This window comes from Manduca sexta, chromosome 19 (assembly GCF_014839805.1).
Source record: "Manduca sexta isolate Smith_Timp_Sample1 chromosome 19, JHU_Msex_v1.0, whole genome shotgun sequence".
Classification (NCBI taxonomy): domain Eukaryota; kingdom Metazoa; phylum Arthropoda; class Insecta; order Lepidoptera; family Sphingidae; genus Manduca; species Manduca sexta.
Genome location: NC_051133.1, coordinates 6,380,363 through 6,394,538, shown reverse-complemented (window position 1 = coordinate 6,394,538; position 14,176 = coordinate 6,380,363). Strand labels below are relative to the sequence as shown.

At 34.0% G+C, this 14,176-nt stretch overlaps 3 protein-coding genes across 3 annotated transcripts; 2 read left to right on the top strand and 1 right to left on the bottom strand.

Annotated features, from left to right (window-relative positions):
* The first annotated feature begins 174 nt into the window (after positions 1 to 174).
* Positions 175 to 6,508, top strand: LOC115445637 (organic cation transporter protein). The gene is made up of 8 exons (XM_030171989.2): positions 175 to 431; positions 821 to 1,053; positions 2,634 to 2,813; positions 3,300 to 3,530; positions 4,039 to 4,258; positions 4,385 to 4,550; positions 4,629 to 4,905; positions 5,360 to 6,508. The coding sequence occupies exons 1-8, from the start codon at positions 395 to 397 to the stop codon at positions 5,624 to 5,626; spliced, it is 1,611 nt and encodes a 536-aa protein (XP_030027849.2). The 5' UTR covers positions 175 to 394; the 3' UTR covers positions 5,627 to 6,508.
* Positions 6,509 to 6,730: 222 nt separating this feature from the next.
* LOC115445638 (CAAX prenyl protease 1 homolog) lies at positions 6,731 to 9,936 on the bottom strand. The gene is made up of 2 exons (XM_030171991.2): positions 9,717 to 9,936; positions 6,731 to 9,071 (listed from the first exon to the last, which is right to left on the bottom strand). Exons 1-2 carry the CDS (start codon positions 9,807 to 9,809, stop codon positions 7,833 to 7,835), a joined length of 1,332 nt encoding a protein of 443 aa, XP_030027851.2. The 5' UTR covers positions 9,810 to 9,936; the 3' UTR covers positions 6,731 to 7,832.
* Positions 9,937 to 12,223: 2,287 nt separating this feature from the next.
* LOC115445642 (partner of bursicon) lies at positions 12,224 to 13,359 on the top strand. The gene is made up of 3 exons (XM_030171996.2): positions 12,224 to 12,533; positions 12,700 to 12,824; positions 12,923 to 13,359. The coding sequence occupies exons 1-3, from the start codon at positions 12,413 to 12,415 to the stop codon at positions 13,091 to 13,093; spliced, it is 417 nt and encodes a 138-aa protein (XP_030027856.2). The 5' UTR covers positions 12,224 to 12,412; the 3' UTR covers positions 13,094 to 13,359.
* The last annotated feature ends 817 nt before the right edge of the window (positions 13,360 to 14,176 follow it).

Sequence of the window (14,176 nt, the reverse complement as noted above, 5' to 3'; positions counted from 1 at the left end):
CATTCGGCGCAGTGCGATGTACTACAAATAGACTTTCAACATATTATTTATGTACAGGAGATGGATTTTTGCCTTAGAAACGGCTGGTGGACGCTGTCCATTACGCAGTGATCATATTATTATTATTTTTTAAATAATGCTCGTTGGTCACTTGAGTCCACTTGAGTGAGATCCGGTAATAATAAACCTAATCATTTACTTGTCAGTTGTCAAATAAATATTGATAAAGAACAAATAGTAAGTAATCATATTTGGACAAGTAAATAATCAAAGCTCTACGAGATTATATTATCTATCTATCTAAGAAAACATAATTTTAAATATTGCAGCCTTGTTTGCTACTTAGCCGCCATATCATTTTTAATACTATAACAGTTATTGCAACCTAAACCTAATGAGTAAATATGGAACGGATGAAAGTAGTTATAGAGGTAAATAAATAATATAGCTAATTAAAATATATAAGTATAATATCTAGTTACAATACCTACTTACAGCAATTTGCTTGACACGTCCCTTTAGTTCATAATAGATGTTGATGAGGCATTAGGCCATTAAATGCTAGAATTATTATATACCTAGTAACCGTTGGTAGGTTATTGTAACAGAAAATGGATGTCTATAACAGGCCATTGTCGGATTTATAATTAGAGAAATAATTCGGAAAGTCAGCCTCGCTTTTGCTGCCCCTACTTTAAAATATCGCGCGCTTAGGCCGCTTCCGCGTCTAGACCGCGGACTATAAGGCTTGTTAGCAAAGATTACACTGCAACGGCATTCAAACATGCTCCATTTTATTTTACTTCGTTTTATTTTTTAGAGCCTTATTCCACCTTTGATAAAGTCAACACAGACGACGTAACATCGAAAATAATAGGAGATTTCGGCAGGTGGCAATTTTGGATAAGTTTTATAATGACGTTGTTGAAGCTGCCAATCGCTTGGTATCAGTTGAATATAATATTTCTAGCGCCACCACAAAATTTTTGGTGCGCTAAACCAGCAATATTTGCGAAGTATTCTGAGGAAGAATGGAGAAAAATATGTTCACCAGTGCGTAAAATGCTAACATTATTTTTTTTAAATTCTTTTAAATGCCTTACTTTATCAGCTTAGCAACGGTCGACTTATACAAATACATCGGAATTTTGGGTGAGTACTAAGCGCTCAGAACCTTTGCAAATTAATGACCATGCTGAGGGCAACCCACTAACGGGTTACGAACCTCGGCTTAGGACGGCCACTGGGAGATGATGAGACATCAGCGATTAGGGATGAAACGTACTACACAAGCTGTCCATTACCGCATAATATCTATAAAATGAAACGGAACCCTCGTGTCGTGAGTGGAACTCGCACATGCACGCATAATTGGGTTTTTTAGGTTTCTAAAATATTTTTATTATTAAAATCTATAATATATACTTAATATGATACCATTAAGAACGATATGTACACTCTCCCTAGGATCTGATGCCCAAGAATGCTTCTAGGTTCGCTGACAATTGATTTTATTATTATTTTAAAACAATGAACCTTTATTTCATTTATTGCTAAATACCATTATAAAAAACATATCACTTCTCCGTACTTAAATAACACAAAATATATTTTATTAGTTCTATGAAGGCCTATGAAGGCATTACTTACCTACTTTGATTTAAATACTTAGGTAACATTTATATTTACTACCCTGAATATCACGGTACATGCATGAATAAATCCCTCCTAGACGAATTTCAGCCACGACGGCCAATGTTAACAAAAAATCAGCCAGGTACGCAATATATATTATTATAGTGTACACATGTGTGCCGCAATACAGATGTACTGTCTGTTCCTTCTCTCTCATAGTCCGGTGAGAAGGCAATCCGACATGACCAGTTAGATATCAGGACCAACGGCTTTACGTGCTTTCTGAGGCGGGGGAGTAACATAGATACAACTTCCTAACTGCGAGCTACGACTGAGTAATTTTTAAGATAGAAAAACCCAATCACAATTATTTTATTATAGTTAATGTATCTGTCTCCTGTATTCAGTATTTACAAATATATTTAATTATGAATTTAAGTATACCTGTTTCGGTGGCGTAGGTAGGTAGGTAGTATCTACATATGTTAATATGATTGTATTGCGTGCGCAGTGCGACATCGCCCTGAGGTTCCGGGTTCGAATCCCGGTTCGGCTGGAGTGATATTATATTTTCTGCTCATTATCAGCCCAGAATTTGGTATTTGTATCCGCTGTTCACATCCATAATGTTGTAATTTAAATTAAACATGATTAGTCTATTAACTGTTGGTGTGTCATTAAATAAATAAATGTGGCTGTAGGCGATCCCTATCACATCATGGAACCGATCACGTAGCACACTTGGCGAAATGTGAGTGTCCTTTACGTACCCCTTTCGGGGATAAAGGCGTGATGTCTGGGGCCTTATTCTCTAACCCGCACGTTATTTTGACACTGTGTAACAAGCACGTAACACAACCCATCATGTTTAGGACTATAGAAATTTGGCTTACAGAATACCATTCCACGCACATTTCTCGAAGATAACATGACACGGCCGCGTTACGCGTTTACACTATCATACAGAATAAGGGCCTTGTTGTATTTATAATTTCCAGAACATTGAAGAGCATCCATGTTTGATCTACGATCCCGATTTACTTTATGTGTCTACAGCAATGGACAGATCATTGATACCTCTGGTGGCTTGCCCTATGTTTGTATTTAATAAAACAACCTTTAGTCGCACCATTACATCGGACTGGGATTTGGTTTGCTCCAAACATTGGCTAACCCATGTGGGTAAAAACTCTTTTTCTTTTCAAACGAGCTGATATTGTGATTAAAACGCAATTATAAAAAAAACGCGTGTTGCATTAGCTCTCATGGTGTGTATAATATACATATATCTGGGTTTACATGATAGTTACATGGAAGTAGAGGTATAAGTTCAAGACTTCCAGGTCAGGCAAGGTATTTGTGTGAGTTTCGAGACTCAAAAGGCAATGGAGTTGCCAGGAATTGGAAGTTGTGTTTAATGTGACGGTAGCATATAATGGTAGCATCATCTAGCTAACTGAATTTCGTTGTAGACAAAACCTTTAGTAGGTAGGTACCCACCGTGCGGCCCTACCACACATAGAGATGTAAAACAACTTATATTTGACAGCAAATATATAAATATGTAGGTAATATTTGAAGCCCCATTGAGGTGAAATATTGTAGTAATAGCTAATTATATAATTTGCAGTTAAAGAGAATGGAACCATTATGTTAATTTACAGCTAACTCAATGCGTTATGATGTGGGGTATAGTAATCGGAGGAATAATATTCGGTGTCTTGGCAGACAAATATGGGCGAAGAACACCCCTGATGATTTCAGTATTGATTCAAGGTGTTGCCAGTTACGTTGCTAGTTTTATGCCCGACTATTGGTCGTTTTTAGCTGTGTGGTTCATTTTGGCTCTAGGGTCGGGTGGTGTTGGAATAATATCTTTCGTCATATGTATGGAAGTAAGTACTTATTCAGTGAATATTTAAATACCTACCTACTATAATCCCAGTTATCGACAGTGGTAAAGTGTAGTAAGGGTGGAAGGGATGACCCGCCCAGCAGCACTTTTAGGGGGGCGCCCAAATGACTAAAATATTTTTAAAAGTTTGGAACTTTAGACTTTAAAGTTAGCTGTTATTGAAAAGATCTACACAAACAGCGGCGTGATCGCAAAGTTCGTAAAGCAAGGAAGCGACACGTGTATAATATCAAAACATGTCGAACTAAAATATTTATAATAAAGAAGTCTGGGGCAGCTTTAAAACCTAAAGTAAAACATAATATACCAACTAATGAGTTAAGTGGCGGTCGTTACCGACGTAGGCACCTATCTCGTAGACCTTTTAGTGTAAATCGATACATTTTCTAGTTGAATTTTTCAAATGAAATTATCGTTGAAACGAAAAAAAAATAACCGCTTTATATATAATTTGAATAAAATGTACACTTGCCAAATTTTTCTTTTAGGTGGTCAGTGGTAAATATCGTACCACAGTTCCAGTTCTTTATCAGTTACCTTTTGGTCTTGGCAACGCTATTATGGCCGGTTTAGCGTATTGGCTCAGAGATTGGAGGAAACTAGAATTCACTTTGGCTACATTATCCTCGTTATTTATATTTTATTGGTTTTGGATACCAGAGTCACCTAGATGGCTTTTAGCAACAGGACAAATAGAAAAAGCAATGGGTAATTCTTTATTGATTAGTTATAATTCTTAACATGTATTATTTGGTTTGAAATAGTTTAGTTATGATATTATATTATACTATTATATGCACTTATTTAAATACAGCTAATGTTATTTTGATTCAGTTGCCCTGAAAGAAGCTGCACAGCAAAATGGAAAATGCTACACGATGAGACAGTTAAAGCAATTAATGCCAAAAGTTAAGTCCCAAAAACGTCGAGAACCTGGTTTTTTATCATTCTTCCGATCCAGAAATATGAGACTAAAAACTTTTCTTTTATCTATAAATTGGTTGGTAACTAAAAGTACCGAAAATTTACCTCAAATCGATTACAATTATATACAATTAAAACGACTTGTCGATTTTAGGTTTTTCACCGGTTTAGCCTTCTATACGTTTTCACAATACTTGGGTTCTATAGGAGGGGATATATTCGTCGCCGTATCATGGACCGGTATAATATCTACTTTAGGTGCAATAACATGCGTTTTCATCGTCACAAAGATGGGAAGAAAAACGACTGTTGGAATATATCAGTTAATTACAGCTATTTGTTTTATTATGTTGCTGGTGGTGCCCAAAGATTTATTTGCGAATAACTGGCCGAGGCTATTGTTTGCTGGAATTGGTTTTGCAGGAATGGCGGTAAGTCGATCGCGTGTTAAATTGAATAGTAGCGAGTGTTCTTTATACTGTTAAATAGATATTATTGATTTTACCTCTTGTATGAAAAGCGAAGTATATTTTATACTAGGTAGAATTGAAAGTTAGTTGTACTTCATATTTGTACGCAACCAAATAACATGACGAGCAATAAGCGAGTGACTGTGAACAGTAGGCACACCACCGAAACATCGAATTACATAGCACTCCATGCCATAAGAACCTGAACACAGTGGTGCTTCACAAAGTTATTTGGTGGCAGAATTATATTCAATTCTACACATGCTACTTTATCAAGTAGTGGGTACATTTACGTACTTCTCAATCTTTTTATATCTATATTTTGTTACCTGCCTAGACGCCTAGGATATGTGTATTAGCTATTGAAAATTGTTAAAATAATAAATCAAATTAAGCAATACTATTTCCTTTTCAGGGCTCTATACCCGCCCTGTACTTGTTTTCTGGAGAATTATTCCCAACATTAGGTAGAAATGTAGGAATCAGTGGTGTGACTACTTTTGCTCGAATTGCCTCAATGATTGCGCCTGCCGTTGTAAGTTTGGATAATGTTATTATAACAGATTTTCCTCTGATTTTATTAGCATTTACTTCTTTTGCCCAAATATTATTATTGTTACCCTTGCCGGAAACAAAAGATATGCCAATACCTGATACATTAGAACAAGCAGAACTGTTTTGATTAAAGTTACCAATATTTATCTCAAAATGCTTTGTTTATTGATACCCTAGTCACTTCTATAAGTGTTGGGTGTAGTATTAGTATTAAACACAAACTAAGATATTGTATTAACACGATGACTGCGGCAGCAAAACAACACATTTTTTACAAAATGAAATACCGCATTCGTATAGCCAACGACAGTAAAGCTCCTAAGACCCTGGCCAAACGGCCTTGAGCATTCGTTCCATACATTTTCAGAGCATGCCTTAAGGCTGGAATGTGCAGATTTACGTATATTTAAAAAAAAAACTGTTTTGGGTCTTTTTTTTATTTTAAACTAACAAAGTATTCCTTATACATTTTCTAGTTAATAGTATTTGATTGAAATTAAAATAATGTGTACTTTGGGAGATACACGAATTCAACAATTTCAGTGCCATTTTATTGTGAAATTAACATGGCACAGTATAGACATAAAAAGAAACTGAAACTACCAAAGTTATAACATATTGTAGAAATGTGATGTTTTTTTTGCTTCTAAAAATACGGTTAGGGCGCCGTTTTCCTGGGGGGAGCACCTTAAGTCTAAGAGTGTAAAAGTAAGCGCTACTTCAGTGTAGATCATACATATTGTGTGTGTATGCATCGGCTTCGCAAAACACACCGTACCTTTGTTATGGTGCTCATTGAAACACTGTAGATGTGTCGTGTGTGCGGTGTGGTCTCGCACCCTTGTAGTTTTCTTTTTAACACTGGGGTGTAATGTGGCTCTGGCGTCGCGCTCTTAGAAACTATAACAGGTGTTGGCCGCAATCAATGCATTGGGTGAACATACAGATATGATGTAATAATATACATATAACTACAGTATTCCTTGCTTGCGGCTATAAGGCCCACCGGTACAAAGTTAATTCAACTCAATATAGGTAGATATATATGACCAAAACTCGGTTATCGCTTCACATGCCGTACTAATAAGTATCCAAGTTTGCATATTAAGTTTATCTTCAATATTTAATCTTTCACCGTCAGTTATCGGTATACATGTTGCAAAAGGCATATTTATGCCGTATTATAATAAAAGTTAACATCTTACTCAGACATTAAAGAAAAAAATAGTTGTACGACGCATACAAAAATCTTTATTAAAACAACTTGAAATTCTATTCTTACATAATCTTTTCTTTTGAAAAGTATTAAGGTCTAGGTTCACTGACGCTTTTCTCTCAACTCATGCATATGATACTACTATGTACCTATAATACATATAGTTTCGATAGATATGCAGCCTCTGTAATCGATAACAACTAACATTGTGCATGAATTGAGACACCTCAAGACTTTAGAATGGTAACGTCCGTTTCTACATTCTAAGCTAAGTGACACAAATAATGTGACCAATGTAATGAAAAAGAAGACTCAAAAATATATTAAAAAAATGCATAAATGTTCCCGACATGTAATAGTATATTATTGCCTACAACTTACAAGCAAAAAGACAGCACGCACTCTATACATATAATATCAGTATATTGGTTTATTATAAAACTTGAGTGCAAAATTTTATGAATATGTATGCATATTTGTTTGTTGTGCTCGTGCATGCGAGATGCACACATTTCGTTAGCGTGCAAAGTAAAAAAAGTGCGCGATAAGTTGCAGACTGCAGTTGGTTGCAAAAACATACAACAAAATATATCCATTACATACTAAGGGTCTGTTTCACAACTTCCGAGTAAATGCTACTCGACACATAATTGTATAAGCCGATCAAACGCATTAGTCATTCGTAATCTATTTTCCCTAATAAATTGTAAAATAATTAGTGCAATCTACATTAGCCGTATTAATGTGAACAGTCAAATAAAATTTACTTGAAATTTGTGAAACAGGCTCAGAGTGATTTAATTTTATATCGTGTACATATTGTGAATAAATTAAGATATTATATTTTGTTTTTATTTGAAATATAAATAGAAATTGACCTTACATTTATTATTGGAGGTTACTACTACGCAAAACACGAAACTTATTGCTTATGCATAACAAAATAATATTTTATAGACATATTTAAAAGATTTTATAAATAGGTATCCAATTAAAATATGCAGGACTAGCAATCTAAAATTTGTGTCTTCTTTTAAAAAAAATATCATATCCTATTGTACTTTATAAAATGCATTGACATTAAATTGTACATTCAAAATATACTTATTTGGTGAAATTAATCAGATTTTTTATCAGATATATGTTTGTTAATATTTTCAATTCTGTGCAATAGGGTAGGATGAGAATGGTACCAAGCCGAATACAGCTTGTCATATATTGGGTAATCCAAGTTATCTTTACCTAGCTTCATTAAGGCTGATTTCAATTCATTTGCGTAAGACAGAGATACAGCAAAGTTATCAGCTTCAAATTCAAATTTCCTGGAGAGTGCTGTAGCGAAATAAGATAATATTGCATTGTAAGGTGCAAGAATCATTTGCAAGACAACTATCAAACCAATTATGATTGGTTCCTGGTTATCTGGGAAGCCAATAGAAGTGTAAAGCAGTGGGTATTTGAAAAGCAATCCAAACGCTGTAAACAGGAGCAATAAATTCAATTCTGTCAATGATATAGATTTATAAATGTGGCTCAGACTCCAATGTCCCAGTTCATGGGCTAATATTCCCAATATCTCATCTTCAGTACAGCCTGTAGTGAGCTTTTTATCTTCATCATATTTTTCAACTAGAGTGTCAAACAAGACAATCCTTTTAGCACCAAAAAGGCCACTAAAGTATGCATTGCTGTGAGCTGATCTTTTGGAGCCTTCTACAATAAAAACTTGGGAGAGGGGAAATTTCAATTTTGAAGCCAAGTTTTCAATACCTGTTCTAAGTGAACCCTCAGGCAGTGGCACAAATTTATCAAAGAGAGGGGCAATCACAGAAGGATAAATCATAAGAAGAATTAATGTAGCAACAGTGGTAAAGAGCCACAGCCAGACCACAAACATATTTCCACCTAGCATTATAATGTAGATAGATGCAGATATAATAGGCAGAGTGATTATCAGGCTCAAGAGCAAAGATTTTAGTTGATCTTTGATAAAGAACCAAACAGTCTGTTTGTTAAAGCCATGTTTTTCTTCCAGTACAAATACCCCATATATTGTGAAGGGCATATTAATGACAAAGTTGAACAATGTGACAAAAGTCATAAAAATGCAGCTAATTAGTATTTCTTGAGAGAGATCTATATTAAATGATTCAGCAATATCTTCACTTGTTTGCCAGGCAGTATAGATCCATCTCTTATAAAGGATTACTGATGTTAATGTGATACTCCAGAATTCCTTGATCATCCTAAACTTTGACTTGTCAATACCATACAAACGAGCTTTTCTGAATGTTTCTTCATTAAGCATTTCTTTGAGTTCCTCTGGAATTTCATTGTTTGTCTTGTAGATCTTCAACTGAAAATAAAATAAACACCAATCACTATAGTAAATATCATAACCTATTTCAAATAAATATCACAACTGAATGTTTTGATTATTAATTAATTAATTTCAAGGTAATAATCATGTTTCATTTCTAATTCTATTCTTCATACAGGCAATTAATATGTCCAGGCCAGATTAGAAAGTGCATATTATTGTAAGAACTGATTTGAGTTGCACAATAGCAGGTTAAGGTTACTTTTTTTATAAAACTACTTAGAAACCTCAGTCCTGTTTCTGGTAGTTGCAATTAGGACATTTCTCCGCCCCCACGTACCAATTAACGAATTTACTTTAAGGGTTTCCACTTTAATTTAAATTTTAAATTAAAAAAAAATCGGCGTGTGTGAAGGTGGGGGGACTCCCCTACCCTGCTCCCAATTCAGTCGGTTTGATTTAAGATATTTACCGCAAATTATTCAATCTCAATGAAGAACCTAATGTTTTAGTTAGCCGGCAAATATCTTGAACACTCCATCTATCCTTATACTAAGATGGATATGGATAAGTTTTTTTTCCAATAGGAAAGAATTGTTATTAACCGGTACATAGTTGTACACAAGGGATTTACTATAGTAACTATTACACGCATAAATACAATAAAAAAGGTAATATTACCTGTCGTAAAGATAGATATAGTTCCCATGAATATTCCAACCACGAGAATATAAGAATCAAAAATACAATTAGATCTGGATTTAGTTCTATCATGATGGTGCGTGCTGACAACTTTTACAGGCTGAAAATTATTATCTTTATCGCATCAAAAGCAGAAAATTATGCTGATGATTACTAAGTTATTATCGACGTTCGACACGTTAAATCACAGCGTTACACATTGACAATGACAGCTGACAGTCCAATATTTTTTTAAATGGTTTACAAAGAACCGGCTAAGGTCAGAGACCATACTGCCATATCATAAGTAAGTTATGTAAAATTTGCAAATCTTGGTTATTATGTTATTAGGGCCAATACAAACATTACTCGACGATTTTTATCACAAATTAGTAAAAATAATGTATAATAATAATAATTTGATTCGACACAAAGCCACCTTAGAAAATACGGACTCAAGACACTAGACGAATGTGTTCCCTTTTATAGTGGCAAATAATCAAATTAATTAAATTTTATTCACGTTTGAAAAACTCTTTGTATAAAGTACATTTAAATAGGTTTGAACTTTTTTCTACGTACTATAATGATATTTTAAAGCTTTGGATCTATTATAATGGGCGAGGTAGAGCCGGCAGCACGTTGCTGCACAGTGCTCGCGCAGAAACTCTTTCCGCCGTGCCACACTGCACTCTACTGCAATCCATCTCTAAGAGATGCATTTTTATAGAAAATGTATAGGAAGTGAATTTTTGTGGTGTGAACCGAGTACCGACTGTGACCGACTCCGGCGAAGGGTGAAAAATTTCAAAAGGGAACCCGGCGAAATATTTTTTTCTATAATTAACATAATATAATACGCTGTTCACAATAAATTAAAATCAGTAAATTTATCTTAATCCTTAATAATTTCCGTCTAACATAAAAATTATGTCTAGTCTCTAAATTTACAAAATAATCATATGTTTTGAACATGGTACCTAAAAGAGTCCAACAAGAATTAATAACGCACAAACACTAATTATACATTCTAAATTATTAAAAATATTTCGCGCCAATAGCTCAACATGAAGCCGCAAATTCTCGGGTTACCCTGAAGTACACACACACGCACGCACACATGTATCTTTACGTCACTTCCAAAAGATTAGACAAAGACACCGCGCTACGTATGAAAGAGACAACAATATCGCGAGGGAAGCTATGCGCGGCCGGGTTCACTTCGAACACTATAAGGCGCGAGCACTGCGCGCGAGTTACGATTTAACGAATTAATATGAACAACAGATATCATTGAAGTATTGATTTAATTTAATAAATATAAGATGACTTGTTTGAATATACTATTTTTATTCTAGTTATATTGTTATGTTTGTCTTTTATTATTTTTAATTAATTTACAAAAGGTAACCCGGTAGGAATCGGCTTGTATGGACGCTTCGCCACTGCAATCCATTATTATGTACCTGATATTAAAATTTTGGCAATTACAATTAATTTGCCTAAGTTTAGGATGGGGTTAAAATCAATTTGGGCTATTTTGATTTGATTTACTTTACGAAGTAGGAATTTAGTTACTATTTTTTAAAGTCGATATTTTGCATTAGACTCGTGAATCGTGATTCGTTTCCGTGCAGAAAGCTGTTACCTCTACAATATAGTTAATAAAAACCCTGAGAATATTTAGCATATCCAACTAAACACTTACAACTAAAATTCTTATTATAAATAGAGAACACGAAAAACGTCTTAAATATGCAAAATCAATTTATGAATACAATTAATTAATAAATTACATTTGCAATTAGATAGGTAATAATTATGTTTGATTTTTTTTATTGAGTAAAAGAAAAGTCCCCAGTTACATATAAAGATGCTTTTTTGGTCAACAAAATGGCCCGCATTCCAATATTTTACTTATTTTATTTAAGTATATTTCATTTATTGCTCATTATCCTTATGATGAGAAATTATATTATAATATCGCATCATGAAGCGAAAATAGGCATCATCACATGATTTTAGCCAATAAATGCAACAATCGGCGAAAATTGCCAAAATATGTAATTTTATGCATGTAGTCCGGACCCATGGTTAATTACCCACGATATTGTCATTGGATTTCAGTTTTGAGTCCTTATCTTACTAGTATTCACACCCAGGACCGCACTCATGTGCCTGAAGATCAAAATAATCTATCGAACGTTCTTAAAACAAATTTCTATCGATGATAAAATATATTAATAATTATACGTAAAATTCAAATGAAGGTATTACCACCAGTCGCCTATGAATATCCTTTCAGAAATGTCTGTGGTAGCTTTAGTACACCTACAGTAGGTGCTGTTTTTGATAACATTTAAAAAGTATGGCAAAGAGCTTAATTTTTTAAATTTAAAAACATAAGTATAGTTTATTAAGCTAAAATCCTCATTTCTTTATTATTAAAATACTTGATTGATTTTTAGGTACGTTAGTTGTGGCGAATACATACTGTGCCCTCTTACATGCTATTTCAATTATCGGACACCCTGCTGATCTTACTGAGGTTTCTTCTCTATCCCATATTATTATAACTACATAAGTAATCGTATAGTATCGACTAGTATAAAAGAGCGATCTACGGCTTCAGCGACACATTCAGCCTCTGATCGCAATACAATTACTTACTTTCCAAGTTTTAAAAATAATTGAAAATGGGATTTTTATCTGGCAAGATTGTGTTCGTGTTTTCACTGCATTTACTATTTATTATTATAAATTCTGTAGCAGAAGAAATGTGCGAGACAGTTGCTAGTGAAATTCATGTGACCAAAGGTATAATATTTTTATTGAATGTATAACCCTTTTTTTCTGAAATTACTCAAAAAACAAGAGATCAGTAATTTATTGAAAAAGAGACATAATAACGATTTAGAGTAAAATACCGACTTAGGTGTTAAATATTAATCTACAGTTATGTAATGAATGTTATGTTTTACAGAGGAATTTGACGATATGGGCCGATTAATAAGATCGTGCAGTGGAGACGTAAGTGTTAACAAATGCGAAGGAATGTGCAATAGCCAAGTTCATCCTTCAATTTCTACGTCTACAGGGTTCCAAAAGGTAAACGCAAGTTGCATTTGCACATCAGAAACTTTTAGTTACGTGTAAACTTAAGATGTTGCTAACGACGGATATTAAAAATGTAATATAATTTCTAGGAGTGTTTTTGCTGCCGGGAAAACTTCTTGCGTGAACGATTGGTTACTCTTACTCACTGTTATGACCCTGACGGTATGCGATTAGAAGATGAAGACAACGCGATCATGGAGGTGAGGCTCCGTGAACCTGAAGAATGCAAATGCTCTAAATGTGGAGAATTTAGTAGATAAATAAATTATTGCACTTATATAATGACGTTGAATACAAGTATGATCATGAATTGCGAGAAAACGTTATTGATGTCTCAGGTGAAATTGAATATATAACAAATGGTCAAGAGCTTTTTAAATTGGTTAATAATATACATTAGTGGATATAACAAACGTTCAAATATAATACTATGGATTAGTACATTAAATCTAGCCTGTAAGTGAACAAAGGTGCATGTATTGTTTATAATTATTCTAGTTGTTGAAAATAAAGCAAATTTTATGAATCCAACTTTCAATTATTTTACCATAGATTAGCATACGTTCACACTAACCTATAATATATTTAAGATGTAAGTAGAGGGTGTAAATAATATTAAACCACCTTCCGCCTTCTAGTTATACCTAAGCTTACCCTGATGATGGATGATCATTTTGCTATTATATCCAGCACAAATTATTCTTACTCCAAATTGCTGGTGGCAGATAAACAAGCAAAATGTTTTGTATTGTAATTAATCGAGAACTTGTTGTGGTGGCAGTTCTCGTTACCCATAGATTTTAAATTCGAACGTGGATTCGCTTCCTACATGGGATAAAATTTTGTGATTCTTCTTACATTCTATATAAAGAAGTATCTACATACTTCCTACAAGTAGTTGTTTTTTATTTTGCATAGTAAAACAACATGCATTCTGTACCACATGATAAATTGTAGGTACTTAGGTCCAAAGATAATAAATATTATATAAATATATATTATACTGCTTTTGTTGATTTTCGCCAGAATCATAATATTATTAGTCTCACTTACCAGCTGAAACGTGAAGAGTATTTGTCCAAAAGAAACATTGTGGGGTTTATCATTATATGAGTACCTATTCATGTCGCTGTTTAGTCGGGCGATTGGTTTGTGACACTAGCTACTTACTTTATGAAATGGACCTGGAATGACGAGCCAAAGGAGACTGGTCATTACCTTACATTGCTTTGGTAGGTATATACTTTCGAACTTTCATAGCGTCCATCAGAATAAAGTAGCAAATAGAGAGATTAAAGTCTTATGATAAGATTTAGGTAGTTAGCGCCATTGGTTAGCGCGAC